This window comes from Musa acuminata, chromosome BXJ1-8 (assembly GCF_036884655.1).
Source record: "Musa acuminata AAA Group cultivar baxijiao chromosome BXJ1-8, Cavendish_Baxijiao_AAA, whole genome shotgun sequence".
In the NCBI taxonomy this organism is placed as follows: Eukaryota; Viridiplantae; Streptophyta; class Magnoliopsida; order Zingiberales; family Musaceae; genus Musa; species Musa acuminata.
In genome coordinates, this window is record NC_088334.1 from 12,772,086 (window position 1) to 12,795,552 (window position 23,467).

The window sequence follows — 23,467 nt, forward strand, 5'->3', positions numbered from 1 at the left end:
CATGTCACACTTCTAATAATCACAGATTAAATGATATCTCTCATCCATCCAAATGGGATGCATTCTTCTCGAGTGATATCTCTCACCCATATCATTCTCTCCCTTAGTACGAAGTCCAAAGGCTTGTAGATCTTCGCCAATGACAGCTGGTATACCACCACCCCCAAGCCCAATGCCTTCGTCGTCAACATCGACAATACCTTCTTCATGGTGAAGCCCAAGCGAGCCTCCCTCCCACTACACTAATGCAGGCGAGTGCTCCAAAGCACTAACGAGCTGCTGCATTACACGTAAGGATTGTTGAAACGGGAGATACAAGAGTTGTCTACACAAGGTGGCCGTGAACATCAAGGTAGCACAAAAGTCGATCCTTCTTCCTATGCCCATCCATCGACAAGGTGGTGCGACCGTCAATCTACCCTAATGCATACCCCCAACCTCACATGGCCCGAGCTACTCTGAGTTCACGCAAAAACATCATCGAGCTTACTGAAAGGATACACTCGACGCCTTTACGAGTTGGATTCTGCACACTCGAGTTCACGCAAAAGCATCATCATCGAGCTTAGTGAAGGTCTTGTTGGCCGTGCCCAGGATGAGACGAATAAATAACTCTGATTTGATCGGTCCAAATCAGAACTGGACCTTTTTTATCTGTTTTTGAGTGGTTCAATAAAAACACTCAAATATCTACGATTCTTGTTTTTATTTATCCTACGGACACTTTATTGAGTTAAGCACATTCCTTTTGTTTTATTGTGCTTATCTTGGAATCAAGTTTTTTTATTACATAGTTTAGCTTATTTTTTACCATTGCAAAAAGTATAATAATTATATATTTTTCCGGACGTTATGCTTTAACTGATACAAATATTAATTATCAATTATCCATGGTGTACTTTGGGTGCTCAGTGGTATGCTTTCATTGGATGAACGGATATAACTCCACATAATAAAAGGTTTAATTTCTCATAGACGAAGATAACTTTTATTATTATTTTAACGATGAATGTAGTGTTATCTCTTATATGCCAATGCAAGATATATGTTTTTCGATGATAGATGGAAACTTGCTGTGGAGAACATGACTGTATATGCAGAGGTCTTAAGGTCGTATCAATCTAAGCAGTTATTCATTTTGTTTCTTTTAATATATCATATTCTTATTTATGTACGCATAGAATACCATTAATAATGCGTCTAACAAAATATAAATCTATTAACAAACATGTTATCACATGCACAAAATGATATTATTAATATTATCATTATACATATATCATTATGTTATAACGTCAAACTTCATTTTAAATGATTGACTACAGTCGAAATAAATCGATTTTACGAATAACGATTCAAATTCCATGGTAAAAATACCCCACAAGCTGCTTAGAACAACCACTAGATTCTACAATGGGCCCGACTAGGCCCGAAAACAGGGTCATCTGGCCTAAACCAGTTTGGGTCGATTGAAATCCTTATTGAACCGATCCTAGTTTTTACTAAATCAACATATACTGGGCTCAGTTGCTGTTGAACGAGACACTAAACCGGCTCCAATTGCTACTGGACCAACATAAATTAGGCTTAATTTCTGCTGAACCCTATCGAACCGACTCTAGTTGCCACGGGTCCAACATTAAGCGGACTAAATTTCCACTGAACCGGAGGAACTCCAACGAACTAGCAAAATGTGGGCCCCATCTCTATTGAGCTAGACCGGATTGACCTGGACAAGCTTGAACCAGGTTGAAATCGGCTTGAACCGACTTGATTTGTCTGAATCGAGTCGAACCTGTCTGATTTGCGTCAAGTTGCGCACGTCACGTGGTGGGTGGAGATGCGCTGCATACCTAGTCCAACCGACGCTCGCTAAACCGGACCCGAACTGGGTCTGACTTGCCTAATTAGATTCGATCGGAATCCATTTTAGCCTATTTGGTTTGTGCCGGAATCGCGCCCGTGTTGGGTCAAGACAAAATGTACCTTTCTCTTCTTGCAACTCTGATATCTGAGTTGTAAGCCCTAATTTTATTTGATTTAAATTTTTTGGGTTTAATTAGGAATAAATTTGCTATTTAAGTAGGAATACACACACATAAATAAATAAATAAATAAATAAATAAATATATATATATATATATATATATTTATTTATTTATTTATTGGGGGATACGAGGAGGGAAGAAGAAAAAAAGGCCGCGAGAGAATGGAGGACGGGCGGAGCGTGCTGGAGACGGGGCGGGCGGAGCGGTCGGTGTGGCTGATGAAGTGCCCGCCGCTGGTGTCGCGGTCGTGGAAGTCCGCCGCCGCCTCCGCCGACCCCTCCAACCCCAACCCCGCCGTCGGTAAGGTCGTCCTATCCCTCGACCCCCTTCGCCCCGACGATCCCTCCTCCCTACAGGTAATCTCCCTTCCCCCTCACCGCCTTCTCGTTCTTTTATTAGGTGTCTTGAATTTTGATGCTTCTTTCTGGAATGTTATGTGATGATCTCTTGCCCTCATGTCCTCGTCTCTGGAGCCGATCTTTCAGAATCGTTTTTAGCTTTTGTCTTCTATGTCGCCGAGAAGTTTGAACCCTCCCACTTGCTATCGATTGCAGACCGGCTTGTGAATGGCATGTCCCCTGGTAGGATTTAGGAGTAACAATGTGAAGAAGGGAGACGCATGTGATGGGCGCCTATTTTAAGATGTCGCTGTTGTATGGAACCCTAAACGAATCTTAAAACTTTTGTATGAGAAATCTTTCCTGGCCCGGGAATAAGGCTATTTAGGTATATATATAAAGGGTTCTAACGATGTTCCTGGTATCAATTGCTTGTTCTGTTACGATACTTGGTATATCTTGTTGAACTTATCGACTATTGGCTTTTACCTTTCTTCTTCAAGGCATGCCTTGGTTGGTGCAGAATTGTGTTTATTTTGATTGTGGTTTTTGTTTGTTTTGTTCCTGCAGGGTAACGATCTTGACGCATTTGGGAGTAGATAGTTATCACACTAACTCTTATAGTTTAAGGACAAATTAGACTTTGTTCTTTCTACGTGATTACTATATACACGACCCTCAATGTAATGCTAGAATTCTGAGAGGTATTTTTTACAGAAAGCCACTTTGTATTTGCTTAGGTTATTTTTTCCTTTTTTCTCTATTGATCATTCATCCTTCCTTGAGTTCTATGTTTCTATAACTCTGAGGCTGTGCAGTTGCGGCTTTTGGGAAGGAAACACTCGAGCTTGGTTGATTGCACCTATGTCTGGCTGCATGTCTTAACTAAGAAATGATCGCTCGGATTGTGTTTTGGCATGACCTGGGTCACAAGGCCAGACACTCGGCTATTCTGTTGGCAGTTCTCAGATATATATATCCTTTTGACTATATCTCAGTATAGGTGATCTTGACACTCCAATTGAGTTCCAAGTTAGATGTGGGAGGACAAATGAGTTGGTTTACAGGACTAGAGTAAGTCTATTACCATTAATTTGAACCTATGTCTTTTGGGCTAATGGTTCAGGCCCATCAAGTTAATGTGGGATATCCCATTGGACTGGTTTATGTACGTCAGTGTACTAAAAAATTATCAACAAGTCCCCATGTCATGATACTCTCATTTCCTGTTTGGACTTCCATAGGCCTTTGTTAGTTATGAAATGCTCCGGAACAATCAATGGTATAGTAGCCATTCATCTTGATGTGTCTTATCCAGCTTAGCATTAATATTTGTTATGCAGGCTGAGCTGCTTATATTTAGTGCTTATATTTGTTTTCTGCATTCTCTAATTATTTGTTCTTTTTAATGGTTCTTTTTTACCATTGCCGAATCAGATTGGCAGTTGAACTGGCAGTACTTTTAAAGCTCATTAGACTTATGATTTTGGCCTACTAAAGTCCATAGCAGTGAGATCTACCTTTGGAGTAATACTATGCTTTTGAATTTGCAGTTTAAGATGGAAATGTCACAAACTGATTCTGCCAATACACCCAAGAGTTACACCCTGAATATGTTCAAAGACTTTGTCCCAATGTGTGTTGTTTCTGAATCTAACCAAGGTAAGGATATGCTAACTTGCCTTTGTTCGGGGGGTTCTAAAGCCAATAGTGTGCACTTTGATGGATTTTACATCACCAGTTAAACCCATCATGTACAGTCACCTAAGCTTTAGATAGACCTTAGGAACTATGCTATGCATGATTGAACCAGTATAACATATTTAAAACCATGTATATTATATGATAAGTATAATCATGTATAATACAAATATATGTATTTAATCTCTTTATATGTTGTTTGTTGAATAATAGCTATATGTACATACTTATACATATTAGTATGCTTCATTTCTAAGTCTGTAATCTTTGCTATTGCAATATTTTTTCAAGTATTTTTTGAATACATTTGTCACTGCTGTAAAGTTTCTGTTATAATATTCAACTGTTGGTTTTGGTTATAATATTTTTTATGTACTAATGATACAAAGCTGAGTGGCCTTTTTTAAAAAATTGTTACCTACTGTTCCACCAAGAAGCCTAGACAGCTTGTTTGTTAATCCCCTAAGGTAGCCAAGTTTGATCAAGAACTATGCAAACTGCCTAGCAGCGAAAAGCCCCCGCACATTTTCCTTCTATTGTGGTGGCAAGGCTGACTGGGCTATTTATTGCTAGTGTATTTGTCTAGAAAAAAAGATCTATTCCAATATTGTACATGCATTTTATTTTTCAAAATAATTGGGAGCATTTGGAATATGTTGATAGCTAACCTCTGCGGCATCATACTGTTATTTCTTATGTTCCTGAAATTCATTTTTAGGTAATGAATCAATTTGTTTTACAAAATAAATATTAGCATCATGCAGTTTACCTGCAACTTTTTTTGGTTTTACCATGTTTTGATTATGGTTACAAATATAGGAAACGATTGTTGTACTGCACGTCATGGTTGGCATTACTCAGATAACACCAACTCTTGCAGTCGATGCCACATATAGTTAGTTGGCATGTGTCGACTGGTGCAAGGACATGTTAAAAAGGATCCTTGATCTAGAATATTGGTACCGTTGATCATATGCTTTATAAGTCATTATACTCACTGAATAGATTCTTTTGCATTAGATAAATATTGCAGTTGTATAATATCTTGATAAAAAAATGCTAATGTAGGAAAATTTTCACTGGAGGGGAAGGTGGAACATAAATTTGACATGGAGCTTCACAGTGAGAATTTTAGTGACTATGGTAAATTATGTCGTGAAAGGACTAACAAAGCTATGATCAAAACTAGACAAGTGCAGGTTGTGTTTTTTTTTCCCCATTAATTTGTGTTCTATCTTTTGTGTGGTTCTAAATCTTTTTTTTATTGGTTTAAGGTAATTGACAAAGATCATGGAGTGCTTATGAGGCCTATGCCCGGTATGGTTGCTCTGGTTCCATCGGGTTCAAAGGTAAATGTTTCTCTTTGTTTTTGAACAGTCAAGATACATACATGTATATAATGTTTTATTCACCTTTTTATGTGTCAGATGTACATGTTTCTTATGTTTTTGTATTTCATGCTCATTTAAAAACACTTCATCGGTTACTTTTGGTGGCAGTTATTTTTCATTGGTGCGTACAGATAAGTGTGCACAATTTATTGCTACTTTCTCCAGCATCTCAATATTGGTAAAGCTTACTTGTGTCGGTGCCTGTATTTTCTATCTTTGCAAAGACTGTTGTTGCAAGAAAACATTGTAATTAATATTTTGCAGTGCTTGTTAGTAACAAAAGTGCTGGTCACTATTTACAACACTAGATATTCCATTTTAATTGATATTGTTATGCACCAGGACAAGAAGAAACTAACACCAACAAAAGGATCGGATGCAAAACGAACACGTAGGGACCGTCGTGAATTGGAGAATATTATCTTTAAGCTCTTTGAAAGGCAACAAAATTGGGCACTGAAGCAACTGGTCCAAGAGACTGATCAACCTGAGGTTTGTGCTTCAACTAAAATACTATACTCTTTAGTATCAGGGCTGTAACTTCATTGGCTGATTTCAGAAAAATCATAGCTGAACTTGATTTAATTTTCTATTACCACCAAGCCTGAGAGATAAAAAGTATGCTACAGACTACTATTATGTTTTTCATGTAATGCTCTACACTATAGAATAGACGAACCTTAGATCCCTCTTTGGTGTCATAATGAACACCTCTTTCTTGTTACTGTATCTGGAATTTTCCAAGTATCCTTTATGAGAAGTTCCTTTTTATATTTACATTGTCAAAGTAATGTAAGAATACAACACATTTTCTATCCTTTTTGGCACTAGCTTTGTTCAGGTCGGAGGACTGGCTGATAACAATTTCACAAGTGACAATGATAGTCTTGAACACGAGAATATAATTTTTCTCATTCATTGTTCTTTTCTATATACAAAGGAAGACATATATAGGTTGATTACAATTTGGACAACTAAGGAAATTGATTCTATACAATATTTCATTTTAATTCATTTCTTATAATATTGGCTGATTTGATACTGATTGTGAATCCCTTAATTATGATACTAATTCATTTTCTTAATTTGATATTGATTTGATACTAATTCATTTCCTTAATTATGGGATTATAAATCCCTTAATTATGGGATTATAAATCCCTTAATTATGGGATTTAGGATCCTATAATCATCGGATTTTTTACACTCCCCCTCAAGCTGGCTCGAAGATGTCAATTATTCCTAGCTTGCTAGTTAGATCCTCATAAGAAGATCTTTGAGGCCCTTTGGTAAAAATATATGCTAGTTGTTTCTCTATAGGAATGTAAGTTATGTAGGCAATTCCTTTTTCAATTTTTTGCTTTATGAAATGTTGATCTACTTCAACATGCTTTGTTCTATCATGGTGCATTGGATTATAAGCAATGTTGATGGCGGTCTTATTGTCACAATATAGTCTCATAGGAGTTTCTATGATATTACACATATTTGGATATAGGATGTATCGTACAAGATCTAATTCTTTTTCTAATGACAACGAGAACATTAAGATCTGAGGAAGGAATAGATTTACCTGTATTTATGCCTGGATCTGCTATCGGCTAAGACTCTTTGCAATACTCAGGAGGGTGAACATCGACCTTTTTTAGATTTCGCTGTCTTGAATACATATGAAGCTCAGGTGCAATCACAGTGATGTCTCCCCTTGCCAATAGCATATTGTGGCATTGGAGATTTGGGTTATGGTGTTGGAAATTTGGATTCATAATTATTAATAGGACTAGTTAGTTGTTGACTAGGTAGGTTTGGTAGAGTAAAAGTAGGATATGAACGTGACAAGAAAATAGGGATTGGTAGAGATAGTTCCCAAAAACAATCTTCTTGGGTAGAATTCTCTCTTTTGGGAATATGTTTGGTTTTCAAAGAATGTGACATCCATAGTGGCAAATATTTTTTTGATATAGGATCATAATATTTATAACCCTTTTGAGTCGGGGAGTAACTAATGAACTCACACTTTAATGCACGAGGTTCAAGTTTACTTCGATGATAGTTATGAATATGGACAAAAGCAATGCACCCGAATATTTTTGGTGGAAGAGAGTTAAACAGTTTCACATGTGGATAAATGGAGGATAAATAATCAAGGTGTTTGAAAATTAAATATTCTGGTAGGCATTTGATTAAATAAAAAATGAAGCAGTAAGATTGACATCTTCCAAAAGATATTTGGGAATATAAGTGGTAAATAAAAGAGAGCGTGCTACTTTAAGTAGGTGTCTATTTTTTCGTTCTGTCATATTATTTTGTTGGGGGCTATCAACACATGAAGACTGGTGGATTATTCAATGCTCTAGCAAGTAGGAACCAAGAATGATATTAAAGTATTCTCTATCATTGTCAGTTCTCAGAACTTATATTTTTTCTTGGAATTGATTTTGGATCATGGTATGAAAGTTCTCGAAAGTTTTCTCTACATCAAAATTTTCTTTTAAGATGTAAACCCACCATACTCTTCTATGGTCATCAATAAATATTATAAACCACTTGGTCCCAGATAAATTTGTCACTTTAGAAGGAGCCCAAATGTCACTATGTATAAGATTAAATGGTTTAAATTCTTTCTAAGGACGAGTAGGAAAACAGTGTGATGGTGTTTAGCAAATTGACAAATTCCACATTGAAATAGAGAACTATTATTGTTTTTGAACAATAAAGGTAAAAACTTTTGTAAATAAGGAAAGCTCGGGTGGCCTAGTCTATAGTGCCACAACATTATTTCACTACTAGCATGAGTGCTACTATGTACTGTCAACTGAGCTTGTCCATTCCAAGTAGCGTCATCTTCAAGATAATAAAGTCCTTCACTCGCTTTATCACTGCCAATCGTCTTCCCCGAATACAGGTCCCAAAAATCACAGTGAGAAGGAAAGAATTTAGCAAAACAACGCAAATCCTTTGTGAGTTTGCTAATAGACAAAAAGTTCAAGAGAAGTTGGGAACATGAAGCACATAATTTAGTACAAAGGAATCTGAAATTGCAATCGTGTCTTTTCCTACTATAGAAGAAAGTGATGTATCGTCAACTTTTATTTTAGAGTTTCCAGGACAAGGTGTGTAAGAGGAAAACAAGTGTGGAAGACTAGTCATATGGTCTGTTGCACCTGAATCTATGATCCAAGGAGCCTTAAGACCAAAAGAAGCAGACAAAGCTGTGAAACAATTACCTTTCTTGGCCAAAGAGCAAGATAGTTTTGGGATTGGTTCAGAAACTTAAATAGTTTCTCAATTTGTTCCTTACTAAACAAAGGCGTTTCGGCTCCTTTAGAGGTGGTGGCAGATTGATTGTCTTCTTGAAATCCTTGGTCATTAACCTCATCTGGAATTCGATTGTTCTTTTAGTTTGCTGATTTTCTATGCATCTTCTAGCAAGTTTCTCGTGTGTTTCTCGGTTTATTGCAAAAATCACACCATACTTTGCTATTAGCATCCCCGTTCCTTTGATTACATTGCAGAACATTAGCAGAAGAATTAATTTCAGCTGTTATAATAAGTGCAGAGGTTTTTGCAACCATAGATGGAATGGTATATCTCATCATGACTTGTCTTCTACTTTCCTTTCTCCTAACTTCGAAGAATATAGCTTAGAGAGATGATAATGGATCATTTCCTAATATCTGTCCACGAACTGCATTTAGTTCTTTGTTTAAACGTGCCAAAAATTGAAAGGCCTGATCCCTCTCAAGCATTTTTATGTATTGAGCACTATCAGCAACACAACCACTCAAAATCATAAAAAATTTCAAGCTCTTGCTAGAGTGTTTTCAAGGTATTAGAGTATTTTGTAACACTAGTACTACCTTATTTAAGCCCTTTGATCTTGTTTGTAATCTCAAATAATTGAGGTAAATTCCTCATATCTGAATATGTCTCGATTGCAGCATCCTATATAACTCCTTTGCTGTTGGTAAAAACATATATGTTTGGCCAAATTCTGGTTCCATAGAGTTTATCAATCATGATATGATCATGGAATTTTTAGAATCCCATACTTCGAACTTGGGATCCATCCTCTGCAGGTGTCGTTGTTGATTCGATCAAATAGTTGATCTTTTCTTTTCCTCGAATATACAGCTTTACGAACTAAGACCAATGAAGAACGTTCTGTCCGTTGAGTTTATGCATTGTAATCAGCAATGATGGATTGTCGCCTAAGCTGTTTGTTGGTGATGGAAGTATTGATTTCATCTTCTCTCCTCGAGACATAGTAGCGTAGGTTCCTCATGAGCAAACAAGGAAGAAGAAATAGTTGGGGCTGATCCAGAGAGTGGTAGAATAGAGGAAAAGATTTTCAGCAATTAAGGCTGAAAGAAAGAAATTTGTTTCCTATAGGAACCAAGCTCTGATACCATGAACACAAGATAATATAATTATTCGTATTCATTAATCTTTTCTGTATACAAAGGAAGACATATATAGGCTGATTACAACCTGTACAACTAACGAAATTGATTTTATTGATCATGGTTTGCCTTACCAGTCAGTATCAATATATTGACCAGTCATCGGTATGATATGTGCTGACATACCGACACATGATATGGTGGAGTGTACCGGTAGACTAATATGTACCGCCCATATTGATTTCCTATTGGACCAATATGTATCGTCCATACAGGGCGATATGCTTCGGTACGATGAACCTTGCTTGCTATTGATTTTATATAATATTTCATTCTAATTCATTTCCTATAATATTTCAATATAATATTATTTCAATATAATATTTGATATTGATCGAGAATCCTTTAATTGTGATACTAACATATTTCCTTAATTTGATACTAATTAATTTGATGTTGATTTGACATTAATTCATTTTCTCAATTATGGGATTCAGAATCTTTTAATTATGAGATTTTTCACAAGTATTAATTGGCCTACAAATGAGAACATATACATTTTTTAATTAAATGCAGAAATCTAGTGTGATGTTGTGTTATGGTCTAAAATACTTCTACTCGGGCAAAACTGTGAGAGAAGCATATTTTTAGGCTGTTAAGAGTAGGAGGAACATTTTCTCAGGCTGCCAGCATTTTTTGAACGTTGTATTACTTTATATTCTTGTTCTGACTTGGTCGGCACACGGAAGCCGATTATAGTGTTATGGTTCAGTTACTTCTTCCCATGGAACTGTGCCAAGTACTGAGATATGGTTGACTTATTGGTTCGTTCTGTTATTTAATTTTGTTACTTTTCCTTTTGCAGCAATTCCTGAAAGAGATACTAAATGATCTTTGCGTCTATAATAAGAGAGGACCAAATCAAGGAACCCATGAACTGAAGCCAGAATACAAGAAATCCACAGAGGAACTCGACAATATGTGAAGTTCCATTGCTGCTTCCAGCAAATTTCTTCTCCTGATGGCTCTAAATTTAGAACTCTTTTCTTGGAGGAGCATATAGAGATACTTTGGGCTTGTTGATGTATTGGGTCCATTTCCCATTTCACTGTTGATCAATATTCATTCATTGTGACATTAAAACAGGATACCACTTTTTAATCAGGCATTGCTGGATGATTTCCTACCATTTTTGAAGTGATATTGTATCACCTCTCTCTCTCTCTCTCTCTCTCTCAAACACACACACAAATATACGGTGATGAAACCTCAGTCATGCCAGTTAATGATATTTTAATTTTGTTTTAGAAAACTACTGTAAGTTGTAATTGCCAGTGCTCATAGTGAAATATTATGTGTATAACCGGTAACTTGAAGTATATATCTTCTTCAGTAAATATAACGGCTCTTTTGTAGTAATTACAATTGTTGTGTAGTAATTGCTTCTTGTATTATTGACCGTGTCATCTGTTGTTACAACTAAATCCAGAGCTGCAAGAAGCAATGGTGATATGAGAGCCACGGAGCATGGGCTTCTTTCATCTATGACCCAACTTTTGTACATGTGACTTCAACCTTTTATACATCGTCTTTAAATATAATATAATACATCCTTGTGCGGCGTCTCCTATATTTGCACGTACTCATGCCTTCTCCGTACCAATTTGTAGATGCAGTTGGGACATCCTATTTATTTTTGGTATCCTGTGCCCGGGATTCGCTGCCCGATTCACCGTAGCGAGGTAAGATACACTGATAGAAATGGATGATCGCTGTTGATCCGATGCAGCACCCCGAACCCTAACCCTCCCCCCTCCTTCCCCTTCGAGGAAGAGGAAAAGGCAGCAGCTGGACGTGTATATATATACTTTTTATATGCACACGCAGAGGTCGTCCAAGGAAGCTCCTCAGCATGGTCCTGAACACTCCTTCTCCACCCAAAACAGAGGTGGATGCAACCACGGCGACGCCAGGGCCACCCGGGACGCCGTTGGTTTTCGACGCTGCTTTCCATAGCCAGCAGGCCGACATCCCCAAGCAGTTCGTCTGGCCCGAAGATGAGACGCCGACTCCCGACGCCGACGAAGAACTCGTCGTCCCCATGATCGACCTCGGCGGGGTCATGTTCGGCGACCCCGCCGCTGCTGCCATGATCACCAGGTCCATTGCGGACGCGTGCCAGCAGCACGGGTTCTTCCAGGTCATCAACCACGGCATCGATGCCGGGCTCCTGGAGGAGGCCCTCCGCTGGGCGGAGGCCTTCTTCGTGATGCCGCTCGCCGAGAAGCAAAGGGCGCAGAGGCGGACGGGCGAGAGCTTCGGCTACGCCAGCAGCTTCACCGGGAGGTTCACCGACAGGCTGCCATGGAAGGAGACCTTCACGTTCCGCTTCTCGCCTTCGCCGCTTGCCGGCGACATCGTACAGGACTACGTCGTCCGCACCCTCGGGGAAGACTTCCGTCACTTCGGGTAAGCGATCGGCAATGAATGGACTACGATCGAGCAGGTCAAACAGGATTCATGGTGATGAAAGCGCGTCTCGCTAACTCGATGCTTCATGGTTGGATGACAGGGAGGTGTACCAGCGTTACTGCGATGCGATGAGCAACCTGTCGCTGCAGATAATGGAGGTGATCGGGCTGAGCCTGGGGATGGGGCGGGCGCACTTCCGTGACTTCTTCGGGGACAACGACTCGATAATGCGGCTGAACTACTACCCGAGGTGCCAGAAGCCGGAACTCACGCTCGGCACCGGCCCCCATTACGACCCCACCTCGCTGACCATCCTCCTCCAGGACGACGTCCAAGGCATGCAGGTCTTCGCCGACGGCAAATGGCGGACCATCAGCCCCAAGCCCAATGCTTTCGTCGTCAACATCGGCGACACCTTCATGGTAAGGCCTAGCGAGCCTCCCTCCCACTACACCAACGCAAGGGCACTAACGAGCTGCGGTACTGCGTGCAGGCGTTGTCGAACGGGAGGTACAAGAGTTGTCTGCACAGGGCAGTGGTGAACAGCAAGGTCGCGCGGAAGTCGCTGGCCTTCTTCATGTGCCCGGCCACCGACAAGGTGGTGCGACCGCCGCCGGAGCTGGTGGACGCCGACCATCCCAGGGCGTACCCAGACTTCACATGGCCCGAGCTGTTCCAGTTCACCCAGAAGCATCATCGACCTGACATGAACACACTCGACGCCTTCACGAGTTGGATTGCCGCTGCGGTGCCACAGTGAGGAGAAAGATGCGACAGGAGTATAAATAAATAAATCAATCAATCAATAAAATTTCCTCTTCGGTTTCGATGAATTATAATATTTTTTATTTCATATATATATATATATATATATATATATATATATATATATATATATATATATATATATATATATATATATATATATATATATATATAGAGAGAGAGAGAGAGAGAGAGAGAGAGAACCTTTAGACGTCTGATGTATTTCATGAAGAGAATCTTCGGAAGAATCGACATGTATTCCATGCAGCAATATAAAAGCAAACCTTCTATTGATCAGCGTTCCTTGTGCCGATCTGGGCGTCGTGTATTTCGAGCTACATCTCTCCTTCTCCAGGGTGGCTGGCAGCTCGCCTTTGTGGGGTGGCCGGGTTTTCCTGTAAAAATGGCCCTCGTTTGGATCACCCGACGAGGCCCCTCCAACGAGCAAATTAGTGGAGTGATCAATTGATCTTTCGCCCCCCCCCCCCCGGCTGTCAGATGCTGGCTAGAGGTCTTTATAGTACTGCACGTGGGTCGGTCGTATGTGGGTTGGTGTGGTAGACATACCAAATAGTGTCTTGGTACGAATTTTGACTTGGCGTGTCTCGGGAGCGGCTTTGCCTCGGGATTCCCAAGATATGACGCGCTGAGCAGTGTCCTAGTACAGATTTTGACTGTGGCCGATGGCATCGGACTCTGACGTGTCTTGGGCCAAAATATACCGTATCACTTCCTCTCCCCCCCCCCCCCCCCCCCCCTTCCAAGGCGTCCGGAAGGGCCGGGAGGCATGCATGGGTCCGAATGACGCGATTGTGTTGGCTACTCATGCGAGGAAGCTGGATTGATACGTCGGGGGATGATTTAGAGGGGCGGTGCCCCGTGATTCGGGCAAGACTGATCCTGCTGATCGATCGGTGGGGGCCTGGTGAGGCAAAACTAAAGCGGTGAAACCGGCGAGGCGAGACCTGCGCGACGAGGTTGGATTGACTCGTCGGGGGCGTTTTAGAGGGGCGGTGCCCCGTGATTCAGGTAGGACTGATCCTGCTGATTGATCGGTGGGGGCCTGGTGAGGCGAAACTAAAGCGTCGAAATCGGCGAGGCGAGACCTGCACGGCGAGGTTGGATTGACTCGTCGGGGGCGTTTTAGAGGGGCGGTGCCCTGTGATTCGGGCAGGACTGACCTTATTGATCGATCGGTGGGGACCTGGTGAGGCGAAACTAAAGCGTCGAAATCGACGAGGCGAGACCTGCGCAGCGAGGTTGGATTGACTCGTCGAGGGCATTTTAGAGGGGCGGTGCCCCGTGATTCGAGCAGGACTGACCTTGTCGATTGAACGGTAGAGACTTTGTGAGGCGAAACCGACGTGTCGTAGGTCGGATAACGGGTTTGGCAGGCCCGGAGTTACAGTTGCCGAGATGCGACTGAGGTGTGGCTCGGGCGTTGGATTGGCCAAGGTGCGCTGAGGCGTGGCTCAAGCGTTGGATTGGCCGAGGTGCGTTGAGGCGCGGACGCTGGATTTGGTCGAGATGCGACTCGGGCGTTCGATTTGGCCGAGATGAGTGGCTCGGACGCTGGATTTGGCCGAGATGCAACTCGGGTATTGGATTTGCCGAGATGCGTGGCTCGGACATTGGATTTGGCCGAGATGCCACTCAGGTATTGGATTTGTCGAGATGCGTGGCTCGGACGCTGGATTTGGCTGAGATGCGACTCGGGTATTGGATTTGCCCAAGATGCAACTCGGGCATCGAATCAATCGCGAGGTGTGACTCGGGTGTTAGGTCGCCTGTCGAGAGCGATCTAGAGTGATTCGGGCAAGAGCTAGACCTGCGGGCCGAGGGACTATGCTCGTGCTTAGGTTTTGGTGCCGGCGGGTCACCTGTCGAGAGCGATCTGGGACGACTTGGGCAAGGATTTGGACTTGTGGGCCAAGTGACTAACCTCGGGCTTAGGTTTGGTGCCGACGAGTCACAAGTCGGGGACTGATCTGGAGCGACTCAGGTAAGAAGCTGAGCTGGCGAGTCGCAAGTCGGGGATTGACATGGAGTGACTCGAGCGAGAAGCTGAGCCGACGGGTCACAAGTCGGGGATTGACATGGAGTGACTCGGGCGAGAAGCTGAGCCGATGAGTCACAAATCGGGGATTGACATGGAGCGACTCGGGCGAGAAACTGGGCCGGCGAGTCACAAGTCGAGGATTGACATGGAGCGACTCGGGCAAGAAGTTGAGCCAGCGAGTCACAAGTCGGGGATTGACATAGAGTGACTCGAGCAAAAAGCTGAGCCGACGAGTCACAAGTCGGGGGTTGACATGGAGTGACTCGGACGAGAAGCTGAGCCGATGAGTCACAAGTCAGGGATTGACATGGAGTGATTTGGGCGAGAAGCTGAGCCGACGAGTCGCAAGTCGAGGATTGACATGGAGCTACTCGGGCGAGAAGCTGAGCCGATGAGTCACAAGTCGGGGATTGAAATGGAGCGACTCGGGCAAGAAGTTAAGCCAGCGAGTCGCAAGTCGGGGATTGACATGGAGCGACTCGGGCGAGAAGCTGAGCCAACGAGTCACAAGTCGAGGATTGACATGGAGCGACTCGGGCGAGAAGCTGAGCCGACGAGTCACAAGTCGGGGATTGACATGGAGCGACTTGGGTGAGAAGTTGAGCCGACGAGTCACAAGTCGGGGATTGACATAGAGTGACTCGGGCGAGAAGCTGAGCCGACGAGTCGCAAGTCGAGGATTGACATGGAGCGACTCGGGCGAGAAATTGGGCCGGCGAGTCCAAGTCGAGGATTGACATGGAGCGACTCGGGCAAGAAGCTGAGCCAGCGAGTCACAAGTCGGGGATTGACATGGAGTGACTCGGGCGAGAAGCTGAGCCGACGAGTCAGAAGTCGGGGATTGACATGGAGTGACTCGGGCGAGAAGCTGAGCCGACGAGTCGCATGTCGGGGATTGACATGGGGCGACTCGGGCGAGAAGCTGAACCGACGAGTCATAAGTCGAGGATTGACAAGGAGCGACTCGGGCGAGAAGCTGAGCCGACGAGTCGCAAGTCAGGGATTGACATGGAGCTGTTGGGAAATCTTGGGGGCGACATCATATGCGCAGCGGAAGAACTGTTGGTTAATCATAAGGGGGGGGCGACATCATATGCGCAGCGGAAGAACAAGAAAACAAAAATCCCCGATTCCCAAAAAGATGTTCATCGTCGTGCGAAGATTGGTGCGCAAAATCCGCAAAAATCACAAAAACTGCGTATAGAGATTGTGTTACCTAGGGAGATCGTATATCCCTGTTTCCTTGCAGATCCTTAGAAGAGGGTGAAGGAGGTCAAGCGTCCTCCTCTCTAGCGGTGATCCACACAGCAGGGTTGCGACGACGCTCCTCAAAACTCCAGGCCTACTCTGAGGTGGAGAGGGAGAGGAGAATAGGAAGGGCAAGCAAAGACTCTAGCCTATGAGGCTGTGAATCCCTCCTATTTATAGAGATCCCGTGTCAAAACCCTAATGGGTCCTTTCCCTAGTGGGTATTGGATCTGCATCCAATAAGACAAGGGCTCCGTCGGATATCTCATATCCGAACCTCTACTCATCACAATGCCTACCATATGTGTGTGACCCTCTAGGCCCAATATCGAGCTGGCCGTGAGTCATACCTGTCAGAACTCCTTCTAACTAAGTGAATTATTATCTCTGTAATAATTCACTCGACTCATCGACTACGGAAGTACTAGGCCACTACGCCGTAGTCCCCAGACGATACAGGGGAATCCAATCCATTGGACCTGTCTGTCCTCAGTTACCATGTACCTATAGTCCCTCATCCATCTAATATCCCAGAGACCGTATATCGAGCATGGTGCTGTCAGACCCATACGGTTTCTACTCGAGTCTCGCTCTAATCGGATTCTCCCGGAGAACTCTTTCTCTCTCAACCCGAATGACCCTGGCCAGGGATTTGTCTGAGCAAGAACACATGGGATATTCCTCTCATGATACCGAGAGTGGATGATCCTCTATCGACACTCAATAGCCCTCGTAAGGTCGACTACCACTCCCAATGACCAGCTGTACTAGATCTGGGAACAGCCAAACCTATAAGTCTGGTATCAAAGAGTGGAGCACTCATACAGGACATCCTTGGTGTCTCAAGTCTAAGAACCAGATACACCACTAGGACTACGGAATCGTTGTCTGACAATAAGGCATCATCAACCATCCAGCATTCCGTAAGCGGATCAATCAGTGAACTCATTCTCCAATGAGCACCTGTACTGTATCCCTAGTGTCCCTACACGAGCAGCTATGAGACCAGCTGCATCCATCATATGGACGGGTATACAGCATACCAGTCTATCCGGTTATCACGATGTCCCTCTCGAGTAACCTATGACCGGGATTATTTAGGATATGTGTTTAAAGGTGAATCGATCTCATTATCGTGATCTCATCACGATCCGATTCCCATTGCACAAATCCAAGGACATCACAATATATATGCATTTATGCAATAGTTATAAAGTGATATATGCCAAAATATAATAAGCAAAAAGATTCTGTATCAAGTCACACGTGTCATCACTCACGTGATTGGCTTGCTGGGCACTTATGACTAGCAATCTCCCACTTGACCTAAAGCCAATCACCTATGTGTCTGATCCCCATCAGACCCCTGTGACGCTCAAAGACAATCTGAGACAATGGCTTTGTTAGTGGATCTGCAATGTTATCTTCGGATGGAACTCTTTCCACTGCTACATCTCCTCGGGTCACGATCTCTCTGATAAGGTGGAACCTCCTCAGAACATGCTTAGATTTCTGATGAGACCTAGGTTCCTTCGCTTGAGCAATTGCCCCGTTGTTGTCGCAATATAGGGAAATCGGCTCCTCACTATCCGGCACGACTCCCAAATCTGTGATGAACTTATTCAACCAGACTCCCTCCTTTGCTGCATCCGATGCAACAATGTACTTCGCCTCTGTGGTCGAGTCAGCAGTAATATCTTGCTTGGAACTCTTCCAGCACACTGCTCCTCCATTCAAGGTGTACACATACCCTGAATTCGACTTGCTATCATCGACATCAGACTGAAAACTTGAGTCAGTGTAGCCTTCAACCTTAAGGCTATTACCTCCATATACTAGTAAAAGATCCTTAGTCCTTCTCAAGTACTTAAGGATACACTTTACTGCTTTCCAGTGCTCCAAGCCTGGATCCGCCTGATACCTGCTCGTGACACTCAGAGCATGCGCTATATCAGGCCTAGTACATAGCATGGCATACATGATAGACCCTATTGTTGAGGCATAAGGTATCATATCCATGTTTGCCCTTTGGAATTTTCCATGCCAAACCTTTTGACAATGGTTTTTATGTACCTGGACTGGGACAAGCCAAGCATCCTCTTGGATCTATCTCTATAGATTCTAATCCCCAAGATATAGGATGCTTCCCCTAAGTCCTTAATGGAGAAGTGTCTAGATAACCAAGTCTTTACAGTGGATAGCATTCCTATGTCATTCCCAATGATGAGGATGTCATCCACATATAACACCAAAAAGCTAATAGCGCTCCCACTTACCTTTCTGTATACACAAGGCTCATCTTCATTCTTAACGAAGTCATAAGATCTGATTGCCTCATCAAATCTTATGTTCCAACTTCGGGAAGCTTGCTTTAGTCCATAAATGGATCTAAGCAACCTACACACCTTATCTGGGCAGTTCTTGGACACGAATCCCTCAGGTTGCATCATATACACCTCCTCCTCCAGGTTCCCGTTGAGGAATGCGGTTTTCACATCCATCTGCCAGATCTCATAATCATAGTGTGCTGCAATAGCCAATAGAATTCTGATGGATTTTAGCATTGCTACGGGTGAGAAAGTTTCGTCGTAGTCAACACCTTGCCTTTGACGATACCCCTTAGCCACTAGCCTTGCTTTATAGGTCTCTACCTTTCCATCTACTCCGATCTTTTTCTTAAAGATCCACTTGCAACCGATGGGTACAATACCTTCGGGTGCATCAACTAGGTTCCAAACCTTATTGGAGTACATAGAATCCATCTCAGAATTCATGGCTTCTTTCCACTTCCCGGAGTCTATACTCATAATAGCCTCCTCGTAGGTCTGAGGATCAATATCCTCTACATCCTCTGCTCTAATATGTCCCACATATCTCTCAGGAGGATGGGATACTCTATCAGACCTGCGTAAAGTTGAAACTTGTGTATTAGATACCTGAACAGACTCGGGCTGTAGAGTGGTGCTTGAGCTTGGTTCTCCAACCTCGCTCAACTCTATCATTCTCCCACTGTCTCCGCCAAGAATGTGTTCCTTCTCAAGGAACACTACTCTCTTAGCTACAAAGACCTTTTGGTCCTCGAGATGATAGAAATAATACCCACAAGTTTCCTTGGGGTATCCCACAAATTTACATCGCTCTATCCTTGATTCTAACTTATCGGGGTTGTGTCTTTTAACGTGGGAGGGCAGCCCCAAATCTTAACAACCTTAAGATCAGGCTTCTTCCCTCTCCATATCTCATATGGTGTAGACACTACCGACTTAGTTGGAACTCTGTTCAGAAGGTAAGCTGCGGTATCTAGGGCATATCCCCAGAATGAGATGGGTAGGTCAGCGAAACTCATCATGGACCGTACCATATCTAATAATGTATGATTTCTCCTTTCAGAGACACCATTGAGCTGAGGTGTATAAGGAGGTGTCCATTGGGATAATATCCCATAGTCCTTGAGGAACTGAGTAAACTCTGTACTTAAGTACTCACCTCCTCGATCTGATCGAAGAGTTTTGATACTCTTTCCAGTCTGGTTCTCCACCTCATTCTTATACTCTCTGAATTTCTCAAAGGCCTCGGACTTGTACTTCATTAAGTACACATATCCATACCTTGAGAAATCATCAGTAAATGTAATGAAGTAGGAGTAACCTCCAATGACATGAGTTGACATGGGTCCACATACATCACTATGTATGAGTTCCAACAACTCAGTGGCTCTCTCTCCAGTTCCACTAAATGGAGAGTTGGTCAGTTTTCCACGAATGCAAGGCTCACAAGTTGCATATGACACATAGTCGAATGGATCTAGATATCCATCATTTAGCAACTTTTGAATCCTTCTTTCATGGATGTGACCTAGCCTACAATGCCACAGGTATGCACTGTTCAACTCATCTCGTTTCCTTTTGGACACATTTATATTCATGATATGTGGAGTGGTGTCTAACATAAATAAACCATTATGCAATGTTCCTTTCGTGATGATCTTATCATCTAATAATATCGAACAACCATTGTTCTCAAAAACAAATTTATATCCACTAACTGTTAAACATGAAATGGAGATAATGTTTTTGATAATAGAAGGAACAAAATAACATGCATCTAATGCAATAAAAGCTCCACTAGGCAGATGTAAGGCGACCTCGCCAACAGCTAATACAGCAACTTTTGCTCCATTACCCATCTTGAGGTCCATCTCGCCTCTCTCTAGTCTCCTAGGCCTTGCCAGAACCTGCAACGAATTACATATATGATAAGCACTACCGGTATCTAATACCCATGTGTTATCATAAGAGTCTGACAAATGGAGACTGATCATGAATGTACCTGAAGCTTCATCAAGCTTTTGTTTCGCCCTTTCTGCAAGGTACTCTTTGCAGTTTCTCTTCCAGTGCCCATCTTTACCACAGTGGAAGCACTGGCCTTTGTCCTTTGTTGGGTCTTTCTTAGCAACCTTTGCTTTACCTTGTTTGCCCTTGCCCTTTCCCTTCTTAAGGGACCTTTCTGCTTTCCTTTTCTTTCTGGTCTCACCAGTGTAGAGAACTGGCTTCTCTTTCTTAATAGTACTCTCTGCCTCCCTCAACATATTGAGGAGCTCTGGGAGAGTCACCTCAAGCTTGTTCATATTAAAGTTCATTATGAACTGTGAAAAGGAATCTGGTAGGGACTGAAGCACAATGTCCACACACAAGTTATCCTCTAGGACCATTCCTAGACCTGTGAGTTTCTCTATCCACTCAATCATCTTTAGGATATGGTTCTGAACCGGTGTCCCCTCAGTCATCCTAGCGCGGAAAAGGCTCTTGGATATCTCATATCGTTGAGTCCTTCCCTGTTCCTCAAACAATTTACGGACATGTAGGAGAATGGATCTGGCATCCATCTTTTCATGTTGTCTCTGTAACTCTGGAGTCATAGAGCCCAACATATAGCACTGAGCAAGAGTGGAGTCATCAATGTACTTCACGTAGCGAGCGATCTCATCCTCGCTTGCCCCTTCTTCGGGCGTAGGCATCACTGTATCAAGGACGTACACGATTTTCTCCGCTGTGAGAACAATTCTCAAGTTACGGAGCCAATCCGTATAATTTGGACCAGTGAGGCGGTTGACATCAAGTATGCCACGTAAGGGATTTGAAAGCGACATTTTCTGAAAATAAAGATGTAGCAAAAATGAATAACATGCAGATTTTGCAAGAAATAAACTATCAAGATATGGACTTCTATCTTAATATGCTCCCACTATTTTACTAACGAGTCACGCGACACCCTCAGCACGTGAAACGGAAGTCTCCGGCAGACTTCTAGTGGGGATCAGGATCCAATCAGCGTCTTAGTGTAACCTCGAGGGACTCGACCAATCACACTAAGCCTAAAAGGTAGACAACTCTTGCCGATCACAACTCCTTATGATTCCCGTCCTGTTCGGCCTCCGAATCACCATGGCCTCGAGGGACTCGACCAACCATGATGCTCGGTTAAGTCAACACCTTCGTTACAAGATGAGTCTGATTTGATGATATACCCTCGAGGGACTCGACCAAGCATATCATGCCCTCAGGTCACCGGTGACATCTCTATGTCGTAAGCAAGATAGCGAATCGCGATATAGGTGAGTCTCGAGGGACTCGACCAACTCAACCTACACCGGGATTCGGTTCCTACTCATAACGATGGAAGGCCACGTGGGTCAATCTAATTGCCTCACGTTTACCGACTTAATATTATCGAGAGATGTTTCTATGATTTGGTCTCCTAATATGACATGTCACACATATACATATTTAATATATATCTACATCGCATGCAAATATATATACATATCTAGTATGTGTATAAGCAATCACACCAGATGATCATGGACCACAACCTAATATGATTAGGCCCGAGCCAGTAGGCCTAATCACTCACATCAAGATCTGTGTGTGCAACGGTGCATCTCCATGCCTTGTGATCGTCCATCTCGTCCTCGTCGGTTCCGTCGACATCTTGATGCATCTCCATGCATCACGATCGTCCGTCTCGTGGGTCCCGCTATGGCTTCCACGCTCCCGCTGCGCCTCCTCATGTGATTACAACTTAATCATAGGCACGCAGGCCCGACAATAAACGAGAAATATAATGGAGGTTCGCAGACCTCAATAATAATAATCACAAGTACACACATCACACGGTCCATGATCATCCGTCCACTCATCATACATCACATGTATAAATAATCATCATCATGTAGGACTACTAGATAATAATAAAAATAATAATCAACTAAACCTTTTAATTAATTAATATTTTCTGAAATCAGGGATATATAGGGAATTTCTCAATTCCTAAGGGTATTTTCGTAATTTGGACAAAAGACAGAAACTGGAATTTCTCAAATTCCGAGGGGCAAAACTGTCTTTTGCGCAGAAAACCCTAATACCCTTTCCCCTTTTCGCTGCTGCCGCCGCCGCCACCCTGCCGGCGGCGGCCTGTGCGGCGGGGCGAGGGCACTGCCCTCGCCTGCAGGCGGCACGCCCGCTGGCGGCGATGCCGCTGCGGGTGGGCGCCCTCTTCGGGCGCCGCCGCCTCCGCGGGCGGTGCTGTCCCGCCAGGCGGCCGCCCCTGTGAGGGGGGTTTCGCCCGCGGGAGTAGCGGCGGCAGGCGTCGCTGCAGGTGGGCTCCCCCTTCGGGCGTCGCTGCCTCCGCAGGCGGTGCTGTCCCGCCGGGCGGCCGCCCCTGTGGGGGGGGTTTCGCCCGCGGGAGTAGCGGCGGCAGGCGTCGCGCGTCGCTGCCCTGCGGCGGCAGGCGCCGCTTCCTTTCGGCGGCAGGCGCCGCTGCCCTGCGGCGCCTCTGCCCGTGGGTTGCCAACCCCGTCGGCAGCAAGCCTGCTGCAAGCAGACCGCCGGCCGGCTGCTGCAGGCATAGCGCCGGCGCATGCGCCGGCGCTGTGCTGCCTGGCTGCGGCTGCCGCTGCAGGTGGCTGCAGGCATGCAGATCGAGGGCAGCAACTGTTGTTGCCCTTCCTTGCTTTTGCGTCAACGATTTTGACGTCAAAATT

The 23,467-nt window shown here is 43.6% G+C and overlaps 2 protein-coding genes across 2 annotated transcripts; both read left to right on the top strand.

Annotated features, from left to right (window-relative positions):
* Positions 1-2,173: 2,173 nt before the first annotated feature.
* LOC103974742 (uncharacterized) lies at positions 2,174-11,070 on the top strand. Its single transcript, XM_018821912.2, has 6 exons — positions 2,174-2,404; positions 3,940-4,048; positions 5,156-5,286; positions 5,362-5,436; positions 5,821-5,970; positions 10,747-11,070. Exons 1-6 carry the CDS (start codon positions 2,210-2,212, stop codon positions 10,864-10,866), a joined length of 780 nt encoding a protein of 259 aa, XP_018677457.1. The 5' UTR covers positions 2,174-2,209; the 3' UTR covers positions 10,867-11,070.
* A 723-nt stretch (positions 11,071-11,793) lies between these two features.
* Positions 11,794-13,113, top strand: LOC135680293 (gibberellin 20 oxidase 1-D-like). Its single transcript, XM_065194176.1, has 3 exons — positions 11,794-12,350; positions 12,454-12,775; positions 12,847-13,113. Exons 1-3 carry the CDS (start codon positions 11,794-11,796, stop codon positions 13,111-13,113), a joined length of 1,146 nt encoding a protein of 381 aa, XP_065050248.1.
* The last annotated feature ends 10,354 nt before the right edge of the window (positions 13,114-23,467 follow it).